This window comes from Mustela nivalis (genome assembly GCF_964662115.1).
Source record: "Mustela nivalis genome assembly, chromosome: 3".
Lineage (NCBI taxonomy): Eukaryota > Metazoa > Chordata > Mammalia > Carnivora > Mustelidae > Mustela > Mustela nivalis.
In genome coordinates, this window is record NC_139022.1 from 113926304 (window position 1) to 113949287 (window position 22984).

The 22984-nt window shown below is 41.9% G+C and overlaps 1 protein-coding gene and 1 long non-coding RNA gene across 2 annotated transcripts; both read right to left on the bottom strand.

The window, feature by feature from the left end:
- Positions 1–616: 616 nt before the first annotated feature.
- Positions 617–18093, bottom strand: ISOC1 (isochorismatase domain containing 1). Its single transcript, XM_082724543.1, has 5 exons — positions 17709–18093; positions 8345–8464; positions 8031–8234; positions 6271–6387; positions 617–863 (listed from the first exon to the last, which is right to left on the bottom strand). The coding sequence occupies exons 1-5, from the start codon at positions 18009–18011 to the stop codon at positions 717–719; spliced, it is 891 nt and encodes a 296-aa protein (XP_082580669.1). The 5' UTR covers positions 18012–18093; the 3' UTR covers positions 617–716.
- LOC309861532 lies at positions 9221–17702 on the bottom strand. The gene is made up of 2 exons (XR_014309989.1): positions 17358–17702; positions 9221–9684 (listed from the first exon to the last, which is right to left on the bottom strand). It is a non-coding gene; the product is annotated as an uncharacterized lncRNA (long non-coding RNA).
- Positions 18094–22984: the final 4891 nt, after the last annotated feature.

The window sequence follows — 22984 nt, forward strand, 5'->3', positions numbered from 1 at the left end:
ATTTTGTAACATTGCGAACCATTCTGTTTAAAAAATTAAAACAAAGAATGGCCCAATGAGCTAAAAAAAAAAAGAACATTAACAGAAAATGAGTGATAGTGACTAGAATAAGAAAATTAGCATCATCAAGAAAGATACATAATTATTCAATATACATTTGTTTGGTTAGATCAACACTGCTTACTCAAGTAAGTTGACTGCATTGTGAAAGAAAGGGGTAGCATGATCCATAGGTCTGTTTGAAATTCTCACCTAATAATCCTATTTCAATCTATCTGTAAAGTAAAAGCCCTGAGTCTGGGCTACAACAGACATCTTAATAATACTATGAAAGTCAAACCATTATTGGTACATTTTTTTCTTTACAGTGCACAATTTGAGAAAATGTCACAAGAGTATTCACGTTAAAAAAAATAGTGACCAGTGGACACAATATACACAAAACAGGCACCTTCATTACAATTATTTTAATAAATAAAAGCACATTAACCCAAAAAAGAAAAAAAGAAGAAGAAGGTAGGCAGCACCTGAAGCCTTTGACAGCTGTAACTAAACGTTGGTACCCAAATGGTCTAATTGGTTATGTTTGACTAAGAGGCGCAAAAAAGGAGCCAAGTTTTGACTTTAACATTTTAATTCTAGTAGAGACAAGAGCTTGTCCAGGCTTACAGTCCTGTCACCTGATGGTGAGCAGCATACCAGACCTTCAAATGTCCTTATACTTTGGAAAGCAGGCCTGACTCTGGAGCACTCGCCTTAATTAAATTCTGAATTTCCTTGAATTTTGGATGGTCTTTATCTGCCACCAGCTGTAGCAGAACAGCTTCACTCGTAGTCACTATGATCCCGGTTCGAGCAAGACGCTTAAATAAAATAAAATAAAATAAAGGCAAATCAAGAAATGAGCACAACAAGGAACATTGTATTAAACCACAAAAGCTATGGCGGGATAACAATAATTAGTGTCCTCTATTAAAGCCATGGTCCTTAGTCAGACCATCCACTTAAGTGATGGGGACAGATTTCCAACTAGTCACACCACAAAATGATTAGAATTATTCTCAGTAATAGTAATATGGACTAGAAACAAGGAAAAGAAAATATGTAGCTAATGTTATGACTTATACGTGCCAGGCACAGAAGGGACATCAAGACTATCAGGGTAAAACAATGATTTTTAATTTCTTTTTTCTGTCTCCAAACATATGACATATAGCAATGTGTGTCCTTCCCATAAATCAGAAAGAACTGGTGGTAGGAGAGCCTCATGCAATTTGTAAGAATGTGCCCCTGTGGCACATGGGTGGCTCAGTCCTTAAGTGTCTGCCTTTGGCTTAGGTCATGATCCTGGAGTCCTGGGATCAAGCCCCACATTGGGCTCCCTGCTCCGCCGGAAGCCTGCTTCCCCCTCTCCCACTCTCCCCTGCTTGTGTTCCCTCTCTCATTGTCTCTAACAAATAAATAAATGAAATCTTGGGGAAAAAAAAAAAAAAAGAGTGTGCCCCTAGGCTGATAACAGACTCACCAGCACTGCCACCACCATAAACTTCAGAATCATGAAACAAGAGCATAAAATTTAAAGTTTTGCTGACAGATCAAAGAATGTTGTTGCCAAACTGCCCCAGTGGCATCATAATAAAGAAGCAAGGACAGAAGTCTCAAGGAGGGAAGAAGGGAGAGAGGAGGGCAAAGAAGACAAAATTGAGAATAAGCAGGAGAGGGGAAGAGAAGGGAATGAGAGAGAATTCTAAAGTTCGAGTTGTCTTCTCTGGCCATCTCTATTACCGGAAACCCTAGGGAAAAACCTGGCCAACTGCTGTCCCTCAAACCCTCTGCTGTAAGAACCAAGGAGACAGGCAGAGACATAATTCCCAGGCAGGTCAGGGGAAAAGACCCAGGTCAGTGACTCTTCATGAAGGAGGAGTCAGAACAAGAACCAGGACATCCTCCAGGAGCGAAGGTGAAGCCTTCGGATGCTTGCAGATGTGCAGGCCTAACCTTCCCACTGGCTGAGTAAACCCCTCCTTTTTGTCCCCAAAGACGCAGAAGGGAGCAGCTCAGCCCACTTCTTAGAAAGCCAGCACGGATCTCAGCAGCCTGTGTGGGAAAGCATGCAGGGTAGCTGACCAGCAGGCTCGAGGAAAGAAAGAACAGTAGAATTACATAGGAAAGAGGGAGAAAAAAACCAAGTGTGCTAGTACCCTGGATGTTGGGGACAAATACCCAAAAGTGAGTTTTTTGAAGACTTCTGGAAACTGAAGTCCTTCTCCTTTTAGTCCAGTTCTGACTATACTATCAAAACCCTTAGACATCTCCAGGACTGTGTGCTTCCCTCCCAGAGAAGAGCAGGGGACAACTGTAACAATAGAGCAGCACCTGCCTTGACCAGCTGGCGGCCCAGCCTGGCCTTCCTCAACGCTCAATGAGGGGACTCTCAAGGATTCACTCTGAATCTTAATCACACACTTGCAGTGTCTGTGAACATGCCTGATGCCTGTAGAAGTGCCAAAGAAGTCAGTTCTCACTCATCTTTCCAGTTCCTCCGTGAGGCAGAAAGGACAGAAAACTATTCCCAGGTTATAGAAGAAAGCAGATAACCCCTGAAAACAGCTTCCCTAGGGCTTCCCTAGGGCTCCACTGACCACAATCTGCTGGACTGACAGCAGGTCAATAGTCCCTGGTGAGAGTCGGGTCACCGTGGCAGAGGTGGGCTGGTATGCTCGAGGCACAGAAACACATCTTAGTCAACTAACGCCAACCCATGGCTTCAAGATGGAGATATGGCCAAGGCTGACTGGATTTAAAAAAAAAAAAAGAAAAAAATCAAGCCCTCCTCCCTCCCCCCCAAAATCAAGCAAAGAACCTGCTTAAGCAGAAGGCATGGCTCAGCAACATGCAAAGTTTTTAGAACTGACTCCTCGACCTTCCCACGGTGCCTACCAACCCCAAACTGAGTGCCTGAGCAAAGAGAGAAAAGCAGGAGCTTCTGCAGACACAAACAGGTCTGGGCACATCCACAGGCGCTGTAAGGACACCTCCAGTCCTTCTCCCAAACTCTCTTTCCTGGCTGAGAATGAGGCCAAACTTCAAACTACACCTCTTTAATGCACACAGATATAGGGCTCCATCGGCTTCCAAAGTTCATCCCCTACAAAACCAGTCCAGCAAGGTCGAAGGAAAAGTTACTCTGACCCACAAACCTCAAAATGCAAGGGCACAAAGCCATGAAACCTTCAGAGAGGGCAAAGGTGGGGGGTGGCTAAACCCAGTAAACTTCCAATCAACACGAACCACCCCCACCCCCACTGCAAGTCCAAGGGTATCAAGTTCCAGAGAGGGTTTCATTCTGTTTTATTCTGCATTTACTCTACAATTATTAGTTGAAAGAAACAATGCCTGACAAACAGTTGGTGCTCAAAATATTCTGTTGAAGACAGCACTCGCCACAAAACCATGCCCCAAAGTTTCAATAACAGTATCTATAAATCTTATTAATATAATGATCTCAATAGGCAATGTGGGTAGTCTCAGGAATTCCCATGAGGAGCTGTGTTCTAAAGGAGCAGGGAAGGTGAGCTGGCCGGATTGCTCTTTAACTTTCAAAGTCCTACAGTAAAAGAAATAAAACTAACACTTCTCCCAATAATCTAGGTACAAACTATAACACCTCCATCAAAAATTAAGACTGGGGCGCCTGGGTGGCTCAGTGGGTTAAGCCTCTGCCTTCTGCTCCGGTCATAATCTCAGGGTCCTGGGATCGAGCCCCGCATCTGGCTCTCTGCTCAGCAGTGAGCCTGCTTCCCCCTCTCTCTCTGCCTGCCTCTCTGCCTCCTTGTGATCTCTCTCTCTCTCTGTCAAATAAATAAATAAAATTAAAAAAAAAAAAAGGGGGGGCCTTGGAGTTAGCAAACAGGAAAATTGTGTTTAAAAAAAAAATTAAGACTAAGAGAAAAATCTGCAGTGTGGCATGCCTCCCCCATCGCCATATGACCTGATTCTTTCTTTTCACTTTACAACTTCCGTGCTTGAACCCACACGATGCTGGTTGCTCTGCTTCACCCAAAGCCACCGGAGAACCACACTCCCTCCTTCCTGCCAGTCTGAGAAGCTGACCTACTGCTTCTACATTTTGGGTAGGACTAACCACATGGATACAACAACAAATAATAACCACAAGTGAAATAAGTGCAGCAGCTAACATTTGAGTGTTTACTGCGTCGGACAGTACACTAAGTGCCGCCAACACCTGACCTCACTAACCCTCACCAAATCCCCCAGCAGGGTGGCTTTTCCCTATATCCACTTCCCTGATAAGAAATCTGAGGCAGTGGGGCTCCTGGGTAGCTCAGTCATTAAGTGTCTGCCTTCGGCTCAGGTCATGATCCCAGAGTCCCGGGATCCAGACCCGCATTGAGTCTGCTTCTTCCTCTCCCACTCCCCCTACTTGTGTTCCCTCTCTTACTGTCTCTCTCTATCAAATAAAAATCTTTAAAAAAGAAAGAAAGAAAGAAAGAAAGAAAGAAAGAAAGAAAGGAAGGAAGGAAGGAAGGAAGGAAGGAAGGAAGGAAGGAAGGAAGGAAGAAAAAACTCTGAGGCACGTGTACTAGATAACTTGTCCCTGGACACACATTTACAAAATGCCAGGCCCTGCATTCAAACCCGTAATATTCCTCCAGTGTCCAGACTCCTAGTCACTGAGATAAGACAACTTCCCAAAGAGTGTCCAATGGTAAAGAGGTTCACCGTGTTTGTATCCCCAGTGTTAGGAGGAGCCAGAGGTTCACCGTGTTTGTATCCCCAGTGTTAGGAGGAGGCAGAGGTACCAACAATCATAAATTTCTATAATAAATGCCATAATAAAGACATGTCTCAAAAACTTATTTAAGTGGGGCACCTGGGTGGCTCAGTAGGTTAAGCCGCTGCCTTTGGCTCAGGTCATGATCTCAGGGTCCTGGGATCGAGTCCCGCATCGGGCTCTCTGCTCAGCAGGGAGCCTGCTTCCTCCTCTCTCTCTCTGCCTACTTGTAATCTCTCTCTGTCAAATAAATAAATAAAATCTTTAAAAAAAAAAAAAAACTTATTTAAGTGGAGGACAAAAGTCCTTGCAATTTCTTTATAAGCAAGATTGTTATTTTTGGATGTTTTTAGTTTTCCACTTCCGTGGAAACACTTCAAGTTCTGGCCCTTAGCCTTCCTAGAGAAGGGATGGCCAACCAGGGCCTTAAAGAAGCTGCTGCTGCCAACTCCCCACTTGCTTCTGCATCGGCCCTCTCTGCACAGACTTTTCTCCTTTCTTGCCTATACTCTCTCATTTGCCCTACCTCAACACCCCTGGGAACACTCCTGGCAGAAGCAATGACTTTGCAATCCAACACAGAAAGTGGTTCATAGGCCAGCTTGGGCCTGAACACTGGAGGATCTCAACAACGACAAAAAAAAAATCTGTATTTCCCATTCTCAATAAAAATCATCAGTTAAAGAATATGCCAACTCAATCCACATGGACATGACTCTAAAATTATTGCAGAACTAGAATTAAATGCGAGAGAGAGAACAATCTACAATACGGAGTGAGTGTTTCAAAGGATTATGTGGTAGTTTGCTTTTCAACAGTCTTGGAAGAGAAAATGCTTACAAAAGAGTACTGTTAAGCAACACTGACAAAATATCTCTGATTCCCTGACTATGGTCCACCCTGATCCTCTGGGGCAGGCAGCCAAGAAACACTATGTGTGAGTGGTGTTCAGAGGCAGTGACACACCTCCCATTGCCCAGAAACTCAAGACAGGAAACCCAACAGAGGCTGAACCAGGCTTAGGCTGGCCATGCCCCAGTTCAACTAGGTGGGCTGTTTCTGATTTGCAAATCTCTCAGTGATGCAGATTAAGCTTACTAGAAGGTTTCTTAGGAGTTCATACATCAAACCATAGCAAAGTCAGGAGGAAAGGTGTATGAGAGTTTCTGGTATCACTAGAAATCTAGATCTGAGGAGATGGAAGATATAAAACAAGATTTAGTGGTAAGACCTGAAAGGTCGGTCAGCATACCACTAAGACTCCGGAAGTCAGTGAATCTGAAGTTGTCAAAAGACACGCAAATTGAAGATGTCAATTTTTCAAGGCTATGAAGTATTCATGATTCTTCAAATTAATCGGGAAAAATTGATAAATTACTTATTTTCAAAAATTGATAAATTACTTATTTTACTTATTTTCTTCAAATTAATCGGGAAAAATTGATAGATTACTTATTTTCAAGCAGGACAATTACCTCAAGAGCAAACATCCGGTCCATCATGCTTCTCGATGAGGTGGCATCAGCAACAATATGAACCTCAATACCTCGGCCCACTAGCTCCAGAGCTGTCTGCTGGATGCACACATGAGTCTAGGAGGGACATTAAAAATCCTATGTAATAATGCGGGCACCCATTTTACAAATGATAATGTTGTCACGTGACAACATGATAAAACAGAAAAAAGCACTACAGTTCCCATGATCTTGCCCTTCATCTGGCTTTGCCTCTAACTTGCTAGGTCATCTTGAAAATAAACATCTCAGGCTTTGGTTTCCTCACTGTAAACTCAGAAACTGGATTCCATCAAGCCTCCTCACACTAGGATCCTTGAGCATATATATCCTTGGAGCTCCGAGACAATTTTTTCAAAAGGATTTTCATCTGTCATCTGGATGACCTTCCTAAGGCTGACTACTACCACTCCATTTTGATGCTGCTCGTGGTTGGGTTTATTTCTGAACTCACTGAGTGCCCAACACAAAGAATGAGTCAGCAGTACTGTACATGGAGAAACAAGTAGAAAAACTAAGTTGGTACAAGGTACCCAGTAGTAAAGGTAGGCCAAGTTAAAAATAACAAGTGACAAAGGCAAAAAATATCCAGTATACAGCACAAGCAGATGTATCAGACAGATTCCATCTTTGTAGGTACTAACTTGTAACAATTCATTAGCAGACAATACAGAGCAAAACCATGCCCGACAAGAGCTCTGTTATATAAGCAATGAAAGCACATTTCAATAATACCAGGATGCCAAACTTATGTGCACGTGATGAGTGAGCTTTGGAGAATTATCAAGTGGCGTGCCATTAAAATTGGCACTGGAGGACTGTTCAAAGATGATTTTGATTAGGCATGAGGTAATAATAATGACGAATGAGCAAAAAAAAGTGCCCAAGTCAGCAAAAGTATTTGGCATGACATATTTATATCAATAGGCTTCCTCTCTATTTATCATTATTGAAGTCAAAATACAAAAATACTTAATGCACACCTAAAACTAAGGCTGCATCCTGTACTCTTAAAACCTACAGTATAAAACCTATCATAGGTATATTAAATTTATACTATTTGGATTTCACTGTATTTATGTTCTTTTCCCCATAATTTTAAAATTTAACTCAATAACTGTTTAAATGCTATGAATAAATACATATATTCTGTATATACAAATGCCAAAAAACCAAATCAAACAAAAAATCATTTTAATCCACATAAAGAATCTTGAGTATTTTTTTCCTTCAAAAAGGTATGTAAGTAATTCAAATGGGAAGGACAAGGAACTACAGGACTTCTGAGGTTTTTCTACAGCAAAAATATGACCAAGGTGAAATCCTATAACACATAAATAAAAATAACGCCTCTGAATGTAGGCTGATTGATTCTTGTACCTCTGCTTTTAACTACTACTTTTGGGGCACTGTGTTTTCCTGCTGTGATATGCATCCCTTAACCAGCTACCTGCTCCAAGCAAGTTGCACAGCATGTGTGTTTTAGTTTCCTCATCTGTAATAGGGGGAGACCCAAAGTACTTCATTGGCTCAGAAAGTCACTGGGAGTGTTGAATGACTGAAGAGCTACAGATCACTGCCATGCAAAGAGTCAACGCTCATTGAAGTGTGGTGGATGTTTCTCATCATTACTATCACCTACCACCTAGCCTACACATAAAACCGCACTGCAGCTTTTCTACAAATGACAGTGTACCCCAAACATAACAAAATGCACTTACTTCTACTCCAAATAATACAACACTCCTGACTCCAGGAATCTCGGCTAATGCTGCTTCTACTTCTGGTATTACCATTGAAAACCTGGTCTTTGGAAGGACCAGTTTTACACCTGTTAGGTCAATTTCTTGAACGGTGCTTCCAAGACCTTTAGGGTACTGTTCTGTTACAATAACTGGAATTCCTAACATTCGGGCCCCTTGTAACTGGAAAAAACAAACAGATAACAAGGATAATTAGCAATTTATGTATTTTGTAACTATATAAATGTATACCATGCTTCAGGGAATTGGAAAAAATAAACAAGCAAACATACCAATCTTTGTCCCACGCTAATAATATCCCCAAAATATTTGATGGCTGGTCTAAATCGCTCTTGCATATCACAGCAGAAAAACACAGTGCTTGAAGGTGTAAGATTTCCCAGGGTGGTGAGCTGAGGAAAGAAGAAAAAAGAATGATTTAGCACTCGTTATACAACGACATTTATTTTCAGTGGAGGTCAATAAAGGAGAAAAGTGTTCCTACTGCTTGCCCTAGTAAGTCAATTTCTACAACTATTATCCAAAGGAAGTGATCTGAATTATTGAAAAAAAAATTATCCACAAAGATATTGACTGAATTGTTTTTAATAATGAAAATCAGAAAAAAACCAAGGACCAACAATACAGAAAAGACTTCACAAAGTTTAACACACTCCCATGAGAAAAAATTTTTTAGAGAACTAAAATAATATATGCAAATAAGTTTTTAAAAATATTTGAACCATCTATGAAGAAATGCCCTTGATCTAATATTAATTTTAAAAAGAAAGCACAGGGGCGCCTGGGTGCTCAGTAATTAAGTGTCTGACATTGGTTCATGTCATGATCCCAGGGTCCTAGGATCGAGCCCTGCATTGGGCTCCTTGTTTGGTGGGAAGTCTGCTTCTTTCTCTCCCTCTCCAGATGCTTGTGTTCCCTCTCTCACTGTCTCTCTCTCTCTCTGTCAAATAAATGAATAAAATCTTTAAAATAAATAAATAAATAAAAAGAGAGCACTGAAGTTCAGCAGTATTTCAATCATGTGAAAATATAAATAGAATGTAGAAGCAAACACATGCAAATATTAACAAGTAGTTACACAGTTACGGGTGTCAGTAATACTTTGGGTGTCAGTAATACTTTTTTCTTTATACTTTTCTTACCTTCTCCAAATGCTATTTAAAAACACTTCCCAGACGTTATTTAAAAGTACACATCGCTTTTACTGTTAGAAAAAAAAAAATGTTATGATGGTAAACAACTTAAGTTTGATGATGGCATTGCTTCTAAGTACAAAAAGTAACCCTGAAAATAATCTGTAGCAGAGACTACGGAACATAAAACTAAAAAATCAGAACAAATTCAGAACTGCTGCTGTCATCAAGACAGAAATATTAAGATGCTGTTCTCAGGAATAACTTCTCAGAGTTCAAAAAAAGAAATGCAATGAAATAATGCCAAGCACTTCACCACTGTTCAATGGACAGACATAAATTGGACACCTGCATTCGTCAACAAATTCATCATCATCAGGAAATTAATGAATTAAGGTTAAAAACAGGTATTAGATTACCCAGCTTGATGTTAATTGCCATAGTTGGTTCTATAGAAACAACGTGGGCGCAGGAGGAGTCTATAAAAAAGTGGAAAACCGCTGGTGAATGTTAAGAATTTCATGTCACTGATGTATTCTTCAAGGTCCACGATGCTGTTCTTCCTGCCTTCTCAAATTTCAGAAAGCACTGCAGAGAAAGAATCTGGTCCTGAATGAACCCATGCCCCTCCTCTTACTAGCCAGCCCTCAGATCTCCCCTCAATTTTCCCATTTTGCCCAAAAATCACCCATGGATAATGTCTGTTAATAATTTTCTAGAGAAAATCCTTTGTCCCAATTACATGATGGTGGCTTCCCCACCAGCCTGGCCCTACACACTTCCAGGAAACAGTTACTACAGGAATTAGGTGCATGATTAAAAGAAATCTCTTGTCCTTCCAGTGAGTTTGTACTTCCTTATCTATGTGCTGGTCTGAGGAACGCTGGCACCTATCTCCCTCTACAGACCAAATTCATGGCAGAATGGGAGTGCCATCTGTAATGCTAACACTATGTAAAAGGTTTCCCTACTTTGCCAATAAAGGATGATCAAAATAAATATTCAAGCATCTTAAATTACATATTCAGTCTTTAACTGTTTTGCTCCCTTAAATTTTTAATGCAAGTATCATTTTCCAAAGCACGGAGCGTGACATATATTTAAGTACCCAGGACACAATTTTTAAAACCAATAACTATTTATGAATACATATTTTAAATTCTCAGTAAAAATTAAATTTTGGATCAAAGGGCTCAAAGTCTAAGTGGATCCCTAGACACCCACAATGTGTTTAGGGCACATGACAGAATGCAATTTACCTGCAACTGGTCTGTTTCAAATTACAGCAATGCAACTCAGTCATTCTCGTCATTCCACGGCAGTGAAAGAAGCAAGCAAGCAAAATAAACCAATCTAAGGGTGCCAGATGGCCAAGCACCATCATACTCAGAGCTCGTGGCCACTCTCTCTCTAGCTCGCAGATCTCCCCTCAGATAACAGACGAACTCTGTACACATTCCCAACAAGTTTAGTCCTCCTGGCTCTAAACTCACTGAAGGTTATTAACAGCAAATCAGAAAGTAAGTGGCTAGAGACAGGCAAACTGGTATCAACAAGAAATGATAGGTGACAGAAAAAAAATTCAAAGTATACTAAAAGCAGATCAAAACTCAACTAGTTCCACATCTAGACTTCTAGTGGAACAGTATATATATAATAACATAAATTGGGACATCATTTTAGCACACTCAACTAAGAAAATGTTAAACTATATAATACTTCAGGACTATGATATTAAAATGGGCAAATGTATTGGGATACATAAAGGAATAAAGCCTTACCTATCCAGAAACCCTAAATATTCAGAGTTGTGGTCTCCTGGTGTTTTCTGTTCCTACCTCCTTTCAGCTGTGATGTCTCCTATTCTGGGTAGGGGACCACATCAGATATATTTCATAGTAGACACAGACTGAGGATGTCAAAAAATGCAGCCACAAAATCCTCACCACCTTGAAAAACCCTTCTAGTATAGGAACTCATCTATTAACCTTCAGCAAACAGAGAAACGACAGAGATAATGTGACAAGGCATGTTCTTGCGCAGAGATGACTGGCTATAATTTAGTGAATCAAAAATGCCCAGACAGTCTCCTCTCAGGAAGTCAGAGTTTAACTCCTGATACCCCTCTTGGATGTGGACTGCATGAAATGACATGATTCCTCAAAGTAGAATATAGAGGAGGCAACAGGGTGATTATTTACAATGGAAAAAATCTGCAGACCCTGCCTCAGCCAGGTGATCAAAACTGAAAGAATCAGTCATGCCACATTGCTAGTATATCGACTTGAAAAAAACGTGATAAGAACGACCTTCACCATCTGCCTCTCAAAATCCCACAGCCCCATTTGAAGTGTGCGAAAAACATCAGATAAACCTAACTGAGATACATTCTACCAAAATATCTGACCAGTACTCCGCAAAACTGTCAATGTCATCAAAAACTACACAATACAATACAGACAAAACAAGTCTGAAGACCCAAGGGAGCCTAGGAAGACATGACAACTAAACATAATTAGTATCCTGGAATGGACTATGGAAGAGAAAAATGGCATTCGGGAAAAACTAGTGAAATGTGAATAAAGTGTAGAACTCAAGAGATTTGAATGTACCAGTGCTGGTTCCTTGGCTGTGACATGCATTGTGCTCAGCAATGTAAGATGACAGTCGGGGGGAAACTAGGTACAAGTATCCATGAACTCTCCGGGCTATCTCTGCAACTATGTTCTAACACTGTGCTAAAACTGAAAGCTTATTTAAAAACAACAACAACAAAACAACAACAACAACAAAGAGGTATCCCTACACTATGGTAGTTGGGGGGAAAAAAAATTGCTACTTTTGATAAGCCAGAAAGAAGGCTTTGAGGCTAAAATAAAAAGGAGAAAAAACAAAACAAAACTACCCTGAGAAACTCTAACCATGTCCCACCAATCCATCCCCCAAATTCACATGAATTCAATAAGTTGTTATTCAATTACACACTGACTCTAAAACCCAGGGACTTCTTAACTTGACTCATAAATTTCTCTTAAAGCAAAACGTTGTAGATAACTAAAAACGCTGCTCAGAATATGCTGCAACTGCAAGATAGCAAATTAAAAGTACACTGGGTCAAATGCTGTCACAAGTTAAAACACAGCAATTATAAATCATTGCATATTCAAAAACATGAAAAAAAATCACATATAAAAAATGTGTGTGTGTGTGCAAACATACATACCTTCATTTATCTATATATCAGCAAACATCTCTATACATGCATACACATAAATAACACATATCTCAATAAACATATTCAAATACAAAAAACTGGTCAGAATCTGTAGCACCCTTTAGAGATCAATTGCAAGTATAAATTTTTGTCCATTTTCTTAAGAAATGTCACAGCTGGAATCTGACCAGATTTAGCAGTTAAAAGGCTTTCATCCCCAAGTCCCATTTTACATTATTATATTATTACAACAGTATATCCCCCTCTTCATTACCACCTGTGTTCTGACCATTTTCTAACAGCAGCTGTCCATCTGCAAGGAACCTGTCCTTCCTCGGTTAAGTGCCCCTGGTGACTCAGGACAGGCACATACACGGCGGAGGCCGGCCTTGCTCAGTGATGCTCTCTCTGTGCCCCTCGCTGTGTTTCCACAAAACCAATTCACGTTGAGTGTTTTATGTTGAATTGTGTCCCCCAAAGTTCGTATGTTGAATTCCTAACCCCCAGGACCTCAGAAAGTGACCTTATTTGGAAATAGAATCATTATAAAAATAATTAGTCAAGATGAGGTCACACTGGAGCAGGGTGAGGGCCGGCACCAACATGACTAGCATCCTTATAAAAAGAGGCAATCTGGACAGAGAAGGCCTTGGGAACATGAAGGCAGTGATGAAGGTGATGGGTCTATACAACAAGCAATGCCAAAGATGTCCAGAAAACCAAGAGCCAGGAAAGAAGCATGGAACACATTCTCCCTCACAGTCCTCAGGAGTCGACCCTGAATGTTAGCCTCCAGAACTGGGCGGAAGTAGGCTTCTGTTGTATAAGCCACTCAATGTGTGGTACTTTGTTTAACAGCCTTCTCGTGAGAACTACTACTGCGAGTAAACTGTGTGTATTTAGGAATTATTAAAGTTTGGAATTGTAAATGGGATGTGTTCAAAACCGAGGCAGTCTATGAGAGTCACAAGATAGGCATGATATGCTTGGGAGAGAGTCCAGAAGGGACGGTCGGGTATCAGTATTTCTACTCAGAAATGTTTGCAAGGAAATGTGATTACCACAGCTACTCCCCTGGGGTAGCAGAGCTGTGGGCAATAGAATCTGAGACCAAATCTCAATTTCCCTAAATTCAATTACATGAAATCAGACAAATCATTTACATTTTCAAACAGCAGTGTCTTAATCTGTAACAAAGCAACAAAACAGTATCTACCTCAGAGGGCTACTTCAAGGATTAAATGGGCTTCATATAATCAAACAATAAATTCATAGTCCCTACTCTCAAACACTGCTTGTTTACAGGTAGCCTCCACTAAGGGGAAAAAAGTATGCAATGCTTGGGGCAGTAATACAAAATGTTAAATTTTTTTTAAAGTGACACGCACAACACATTTTCTCTCTCTCTCTCTCTCTCTCTCTCTCTCTCCCCCGCATCAAGCCAATGGGGGAGAGACAAACCACATCCCTCACATTCCAGCTCTTTCCTCTCAGTGCCCTGACACTATTCACCTCCCAGAGATCTGTCCCACCTGCTTCTCTATTCTGTTTCTGAGCATTATTATCTATCTGCTCCTCCTACATGCTCCCACAGTAGAGGTTTCATAATCAAAAATCACCACCTTCAAAATAGCAAGCCCAAGGGGAAACAGATTCCTTTCCTTCATCTTCCCAAACCAGGTCTTCTCTCCCTTCCCACCATGAACTCTGGGGTCTCTTCTGGCTAATAAATGCCATGCCCTCTGTTAAAAATAATAATAGAATATTAGTAGTAGTAATAAACCTCTATGAAAGTGAAGGTGCTCTGGAGCTAAATACCTTCCCAATTAACCATTTCAGGAAAGGTCAAAATAACCTTCCCAGGGAAGCCCTTATCTCCCACCCACACAAAGCTGCCAGAGCCTTCCCTCCTACATACAAAGGGAAAATGGCCTCACTGGCATCCTCCTCGTCATGCCCACCTCTTCCTCTCTTCTGTCTGGGCTCTGCCTTCCATGGTGACAAGCTGGAAAATACACTGGAGGTGGTAGGATATCAAATGTACAGGAGTCTCCAGGGTTGAATGTTTCCATTAGTAAAAACTTGGGAAATACCTTAGGAAAAATTAAAACTTGGAAGTTATAAAAATGACCTAAATTCCCACTGTTCAATCCTCTCATTTACATTTCTTCCTTTGTGTCTCAAAATGCCTCGGACTTCAAGCATTCTGACAAAGCAGAAAACACATAAACCATGCTAGAAACATGAGCTGTCTTCAGCTACCTGAGCTGTCAGCAGACACTCAGTCCCTGTGAGATGATTTCAGAGAAGAAGACACTCAAAAGTCCAATATTCACAATGGGGGTCTCAAAGATCAGTCCCCACTGAACCACTAACCCACTACAGGTGCACACGATATGGCACAAGCAACCACTGTGTGTTACAAGGTCATGGCAGCAGCAGTCAGAACAAGTGTGAAAGCAAAGCCACTCCCCTATGTAAATTAAGAATATATTCTAGAATATAAGTATGTGAGCCAGGGCCCTAGAGGCTCTAAGGTCCAGTTGAAGCAAATAACAAGTTACATTATTTAAGCAGAGGACTACATAAAGCCAAACTTTCGCTCTCTGTCCCTGCTGCTGGGAGAAAGGGACCATCAGGCCCCAGGAGCATGGCCTCACTGAAGGGCCATCCTGAGTCTTCTTAAGTGACAGGCACTGATTCCAAAGAACAACGAATACCAGCAAAACAAATGATATTACAAACTCATGTTTCTGGCCTGTTCTCTATTCTACCTGAAATTTTCATTAAGCATGAGAAGAGAAGATGAATGCTATGGTCAGCTACCAGGAAGGGACTTCACAAGCTTTGATGGCTCCACCATTACCAGAGAACCTTGGGCAATTTCTTCCATTTTCTGCTATTTTGCAAAATGAGAGGTTATAAGGTGAGGAACAAGAATGGGATCTTATCCATGTTTGAATTCACTGTGCCAGGCACTTAAAGCTGCCACTCAAATGTTTCTGTGATGAACTCTATGGTCTCATTTAGCTATAAAATATCCATGTCTGTAGGATTACACAGCTAGGTTCCAAAAACATGTAATAAATTGTTCATGAAAAGAACTATCTTCCCTTTCACTTCTAAGTATATACACACTAAGTACACATATGTCTACATTGGAGACATATACTCATATATCAGAATAGCTTTATGGGTATATATGGAATGTATGTAGCCTTCCACATTTATTTTATAGCTGGAGGAGGCACCGGGCTGGAGAAATCAACATATTATTACTAAAAGGAGACAGCATAAAGAAAAATACTGTTAAAAACTTTAAAATATTTAAGGTATTATGTAACAGACTTTTCAGAACTCTTGGGCTATTTAATGAGATATAAACAATATCTTTAAAAAGATTGAACAGAGTTGTGCTATTATAATTATTATTTTAAACATCACCACCAAAAAAATGTTATCTCCTATACCAAGCAAAATATTTCAAAAGCCACAAGTTACCTAAATTATAAAATGGCTTTTGAGAATGTACAGGACATTTCCCATAGACACATATACATTACTAATTTCCAGCACGTTTCATTAAAGTCAGTTGGCAGACATGGGCCTTGAATTTTTCAAAATAAGTAAGTCTTATCTTGTGGGGAAGGGGAATAGACTTAGAGATGTGGAGTGTGGGGGGGGGGGGTCATTAGTTTGGCATAGTATCTTATTAGGTATAGCCCACCCTCCCTCCCAACCACTACAGAAAATGCATCACAAAGAAGTCTGCATCTTCAGGTCAGCTGCAGACCTCCTCAGTTAGAATTTGGATTCTGGCCTTTATTAATGGATTTGTCAAAGGTGCATCCAACTTCTTGGGTATTTTGGCAACAATAACCTAATACAAGAACAAGGAAGACTGCAGAGAGGTGTCAGCCACGCAAACTCTTGAAGACATAAAAATGGAGGGCGGGTGTGGGGGGAGTTGTAGTAAACACCTACCAACCACCATTCTCACAATTCTCTGTATGGACAACAGGGCAAATTCTGGGGTATCAGAGATCATCCTTTTAGAATCCCCACAGGGTTAAACAGTGGAACCTCACAGCCTTTGTCCTTTGAACACAGGAAATTTATCCAGGTAAAAGTATCTGCTTTGGAAGCTTCTTGCAGGGGTGCTGGAGCTGGCATGGGTGCTGTGGTGATAAGAAACAAAACCAATTCTGCAGCTACTGACTACAGCTGGGTGGAAGAAAAATCTAGAGAATAATCTTAAGAATATGACAAGTAAAAAAAAAAAAAAAAAGAATATGACACTTGAATATAAAACGCCTTCTAAGCCTGATTCCCACATTTCAATTTGGTCTTCCGAAGAAATGGCTTATCGGTTTCTCAACAAAAGACAAATTGTTGATAGTGTAGCACCTAAAATATATCTTACGTTCTCTCTTTCCAAAAATAAAAATCCTCCAGTGAATCCTCTGAGCATAAAAAGAACAAGAGACAGGCCCGCATAGTTATTAGTGCATGATTTTAAAATATATATATGTATATATATTTAAAAGCTATAAAATAATCCTCAGGTGCAATAACTTTCTCGGCCAGCACCATCGGGAAATCCTGGTGGAGGGAAAGTTGGGTAATTAACAAGGTATTACAGTCCTGAGTCAAATGACTTTTTGAACGTAGGCGACGTACATATAATCAAGAGATCCAGTAACCGGTTACCAGGATGAGGCTACTCAAATGGTTATTTCACTTAAGGTTAACGGAGGCTTAAGCTCCAGGAACTACAAACTGGAGAGAGGAGCGAGGAGCGGGGAAAGGCCTGACTCCTAAAGTTTGTGTTTCCGCAGTTGGTAAACACAACTCCGGGTAACACACCCTAAGGCCGATACCCCCATCAACTCTTCACCCCCATTCGGCAGCACTCCCACAGAAAACCACAGCGAGTACCGCACAGCCCTTCGGTTACGCAGGCGGCTGGACCTGCTCCTGGCACACAAAGCGGATGCGGCCGGTCGAGGACCACACACGTGGGGGCGTTCTCGCGTGCCCAGACGCGCCGGGAGGCCCACGCCCCCGCTTCGGGCGAGGACAGCTGGTGACCGTCACCTTCGGACTGGCCCATTCTCTGAGCCGTCCCCGAGGACTGCGCTCGCGGCGCAGCCCTCCCCAGGCAGCGAGGCGCGCAGGGCCCGGCGCCAGGGCGGCGCGGGGCACCTGAGGAGCGCGGCGGGGGCGGAGACAGAGACGCGCGGGGACCGGCAACAGTGGCTGGGCGCGCGGCCCTCCCGCGGGACCCACCTGGATCTGAAGCGGCACGAGGCGGACCTTGCAGCGCTCGCTCACCGCGAAGCCCTTGGGCAGGTCCACGTACTGGCCCCACTCTTCGGCGAAGAGCTGCACCACGAATTTGCGGTGCATGTCGATCTGGTCGCCGTACAGGCTGAGGAACTTCTGGATGAGCAGCTCGTAGCCCGCGCCGTGCGGCACGGACGAGGGCCGCGCGAAGACCGAGAAGCAGAAGAGCACGGGGACCGTGCCCGACGGCGCCCCCGCGCCGCCGCTGTTGGGGAGCGCCGGGACAGCCAGCTCCGCCGCCGCCATGTTCCCCCCAGCGTCTGCCAGCTCCGAGGCCAGCAAGGCGCAGACAGGGCTGGCCGCCGCGGCCCCGCCTCCCCGCGCCGCCCTCCTGCTCGGGAAGGCGAAGGGGCGGGCCCTGGCGGCCGCAGCTCGCGCGCCCTCCCCCGCCCCGCAGAGGGCGGACCGCGGCAGAGAACCGGGCGGTGGGGCCGGAGTGCGCGCCAGCCAGCGCCTGCGCCCGCCGCCGGGACCGCCCCCTCCAACCTGGACTTGGCTAGGCGGCCGCCGTGCGCGTCTAGGACGCAGGGGAAGTGTGTGGCCCCCAATTCCCCCGCGCTCCGCCCACCTTCGAACAAGCGCTGTTCGCGGGGAGTTACGTTCTGTTTGGGGACCGAGGGCTGCCCAGCTTTATCTGCCGGGACGCGTTACCTGTTGGCCTTGTGCAGAGGCAGGGTGGCGGAAGTAATGTCAAAACCGAAAGGTCAGACTGGTACAGACCCTAAGAGCAGCAGAATTTGTTTCCTTAGAAGGGTCATCCGAGGCTCAGGATTTCATATTTTTTTCAGTCCCATGGGACACAATATCTCTAGTAATGAATTTGATGTCTTGGCCTCCCTTTATCTCATCCCAATTTCAGGGTGAATTTGGATTGGGAATTGCAAAAGATAAGGAGGTTTATGAGCAAAGTCTTGAGGAAAATCGGGACTTTATATTCAAACTGAGCATTTCTGTTTTTAAGCGAGTAAGAGGGATCACTTTCAAATAAAGTAATCCCCTGCCTTATGAACACTGTAAAGCACTATATAAAATTAACGGGAATTAGAGAAACATATGCTATGAAAAAAGTTTCCCTAACATCAGGTCCTGGGGCAAGACAGGCTCATGAGTCCAAACACATTTGAGGAACTGGGGGGTTCCTCTTTTTGGGATGTAAGAACTTTTAAGTCAGGGTTTCTCAGCTGTCATTGTTGACATTTGGAAAGCAGACTACTTTTTCATGGGTGGGTTGGGGGGTGCTATCTTTTGTATTTGTAGGATGTTTAGCGGCACGCCTGGCCTCTGTCCGATAGATACCAATAGTACAGGCTCCTCCCTAGACTTCACAATCAAAAATGTTTCCAGACATTGCCAAACATCCCCAGGGGGCAAATTTGCTCCCAGTTGAGAACCACTGCTTTCAAGTAATGCTAAGACCTCCATTTGGTCTTTATTGCTCACTTGTACCCAAACTACTAAAAATAGTCTGTTTTCTGGTTTCTCTTCAAACTCTGAGACATTCCATTAAAAACTCTTATTGTCTGAACCCATCAGACCCAAAATGGTATTTCTGCATCTATCACTCCATTGCAAGTTCTTCCATATGTGGATGTGAAAATCTGTGCTAATAAAAGTGACAATTGCAAAGCTCCACTGATGCTCCAGAATAAATACATAAATAAATAAATAAGGACAAGATAATTGACAGTTAAAAGCTAAGTGTGAAAGCTCTAGAGGCCTTTTTGGTATCATTGAAAGAGGCTCTCAGTTCTGCAGTAGGATGACAGGGAATGCTGAGGACCAAGACTAGGACTTCACATTAAGAGTAGCAGAGTTCCAAAGAAGGTTAAACTCTTAAACAGTGCATATTTTCTATGCCAAGGCCAGAGCCCTGGTTGGAAATGGGACCCTGACACAAGAGATAGGGTCGATGATGCCCCAAATTATGAGTCCTCAGATTCCTTAATGACACATTCCTCCATTTTTTTTTTTTTTAGGATAATGCAGAGGCTTTTCCTCAGTAAGACATGAACTCCCCCAGAATTTCCCCCCCCACTTTTTCTCCTGGTACCTAGGCCCCTAACATAGCCTTAAGTAACACCAAAACCAGACCACAGATGTACACAGCCTTGTTAAGAAAGGAAAGGAACTATATCCCAAGCAATAGGAGAATCCAGAGGAATATCTGAGAGATTATGTGTGTCACTAGCTTATGAGGGTGAATGACCAAAGATGCAGAGCAAAACTTTACCAGTTAAGAAACACTCTGCCAATGACAGATTTTAACACCCTGGTAAAGCTTTGGAGGGATAGAACAAACTGCATCTAAGGTAGCTCCTGCATGGGCCATACATTAACATTCTCATGTTATACCCTCTGTCATACTCTGGAGAGACATAAACTGGCCGGACATCCCGCAGAATTCACATTTGTCCACTATATTGATAACATCATGCTCACTGGACAAGAAGAACAAAAAGTAACTCTTTGTAGAAGGCCTTGGCAAAACACATGAACTCCAGGAGGCAGAGAAACTCTGTTTAAAGGGCCCAAGACAGCAAAATTTTAGGGTCCAGTGCCCTAGCACATGCCAAGATGGCAAACATCCCCTTCAAAGTACAAGACACATTGCTGCTGCTTGCACTTGCACTTCCCACCATGAAGAAGGAAGACCAGTGCCTCTTCAGATCACAGAGACAGCATATACCACAATGGAGAATAATATGACTCATTCTGTGTGACATGAAATGCTACCAGCTTTGAGGGGGGCCCAGTAGTAAAGGGGTTTTATAGTACATTCAGGTAGCAGTATGGACAGCCCTGCCTTCCAGGCTATATAACTTGATAGATCCCATAGTACTGGAAATATCAAAAGTAAAGAAGATGCCATCAGGTTGATGGAAAGCCCTAAGGCAAGAACCACAATCCAGACAGCATCAGTTTTGGAACACAGTTGTGTTATCTCCAGCAGCAAATTCTGCTGTTCCAATGGGACATCAAATTACCATCAGATGGAAGAGCTGACCCTGAGCTGATTTCTTTCAGATCCACCAAGACTTAGGGTTAAAAAGGCCCAGAAGAAATCATATTGTACTTTCAACAGAAAGTTGGAAGTGGTACATATGGGATCAAGAACGAGCAAGGTTGGACAGATGAAATTATTAAATGTGTCAGCTAGCCTAGACACCCATGTTACCCACCACTGTCTTAACAGCACCTTTCCTTCATGGGAAGGAGATCCATTATCACTAATTGACAGAAGCTAAAAGATTTGAGCTTGGTTCACGAATGCATTGGCTTAATGTCTTAGTATAAGCCATGGAAGACAGGAATCAGAAGAAATCCCCCCAGGGGGCAAAGTTTGGACAATGATTTAGTTATCTACTTTTCATGGAAATAGAGGTTATCTGAGCTGGGCCTAAAAATTACACAGAATGATAGACAAAGGCAAATGACTTAGCAAGATAGTCAGGAACCTGGAAAAAGAACGACTAGAAGATCAGGAACAAGGAGTTCTGGGATAGTTACATGAAAGTATTCATACAGAAAGGAGCACCAAGTGCGACAATTTTCATATTGCATGGTAATGCTCACTCAAAAGGATCCACTACAGAAGAGACACTCTACCAGCAGGAAGATACCCAGACTATAAAAAGGACTCCTACTGCATGATAAAAAGACAACCCAGTTAAAATGGGAGAAAAGACTTGAATAAGTACTTCACAGAAAAAGATGAACAAATGTCCGACAAGAACACGACAAAGTGTTTAATGTCTCTAGTTGTCAGAAAACCACAAATTAAATCAACATAAAAATTCTATTTTAAATCCACTAAAATAATTATAATTGAAAAGATAATAACAACAATATGGAACTAGAATTTTTATATATTGTACTGGGTATATAAAATGGCACAACCTTTTAAGAAAAATTGACATGGCAGCTTTTTACATAGTTAAACATGAATCTGTTCTTTACCCACAAAGTCTCAACCTGCAGTTTTTGTGCAAGAGACATGAAAACCTATGTCCACAAAGACTTATACACAAATATTTGTGGAAGCTCGATTTATGATATCCCCAAACGGGAAATAAGCCAAATTCTATTAAGGTTTCATAAACTATTGGTGATATATTCACACAGTGGAATACTACAAGAAATAAAAACAGTGAATATCTCATACACAGAACAACATAGATGAATCTGAAAAAACAAACAACAAACATGAAGCCAGACAGAAAAGAGTATATATTGTGTGATTCCATTCAAACAAACTTCAAAAAAGTCAAAACTAATCTCTGTGATATAACCACTGATATAATCACTATGATATATCACTAATCTGTGATATAAATCAGAACAATGGTAACCTATGGGAGGATTGCAAGGATTAGAAAGAATCACAGAATTTTCTGCACTGATGGAAATATTCAGCATTTCATTTGCATTTATTTAATTAGAAGCATTTTACCTTATGTAAATATGTAAATTTTTACCCTAAAATAAAAGGTACAATCCAAAGGCTTATATTAATTATTTCTCTGATCCTAATTCCTGCCATTCAACCCTCTGCTCCAGGCCCACTGACCTCTTGTCATTCCTTATCCTTTGCACCTACTATTTTTTCTGCCTGAGAACTATTCTGCTTCCAGATAGCCACGCTATCTGAGTTTTAAATGAGTCTATATGAGTTCCTGCTGTCTCATTTAATGTAGGTCTATGTTCAAATATGAACCTCAAATCAAAGAAGTCCGCCCTCATTTTCTTACATATAATGAATAGATCAGTTACCGTGGCCACAATCTATACGCATTTCCTGCTTCACGTTTTTTGTCTTTCTTAACATTATCCCCATTTGTATATTTAGTGACAGCAGAAACTTGTTCCCTTTGTTTCCTGCTGTATCACCATCCCTAGAACACCCCTAGAACATAGTAGGCTCTCCGCAAACAGGGTGAAGGGCTGTTAACAGTGTATATATCTTTAAGCTAGCTGTACTGAAAAATCCAAGGTACACTCAGTCAAGGGTATTATTTAGGTGACTGCTTTGTCTACATTGTAAATTAATCCTGCAACAGCTATGATTAGAGGATTACCGGATTTCTTAGAAGGCTCCAAACAAGATTATCTGACTCCACTTTCATTTTCTGAAAACTTTGTGATAAGCAAAGAAATACAAGTCTCACATAGCTTTTACACCCTCTTCCATGGGGAGTTCTGACAATTTTCTGCAAAGGAAA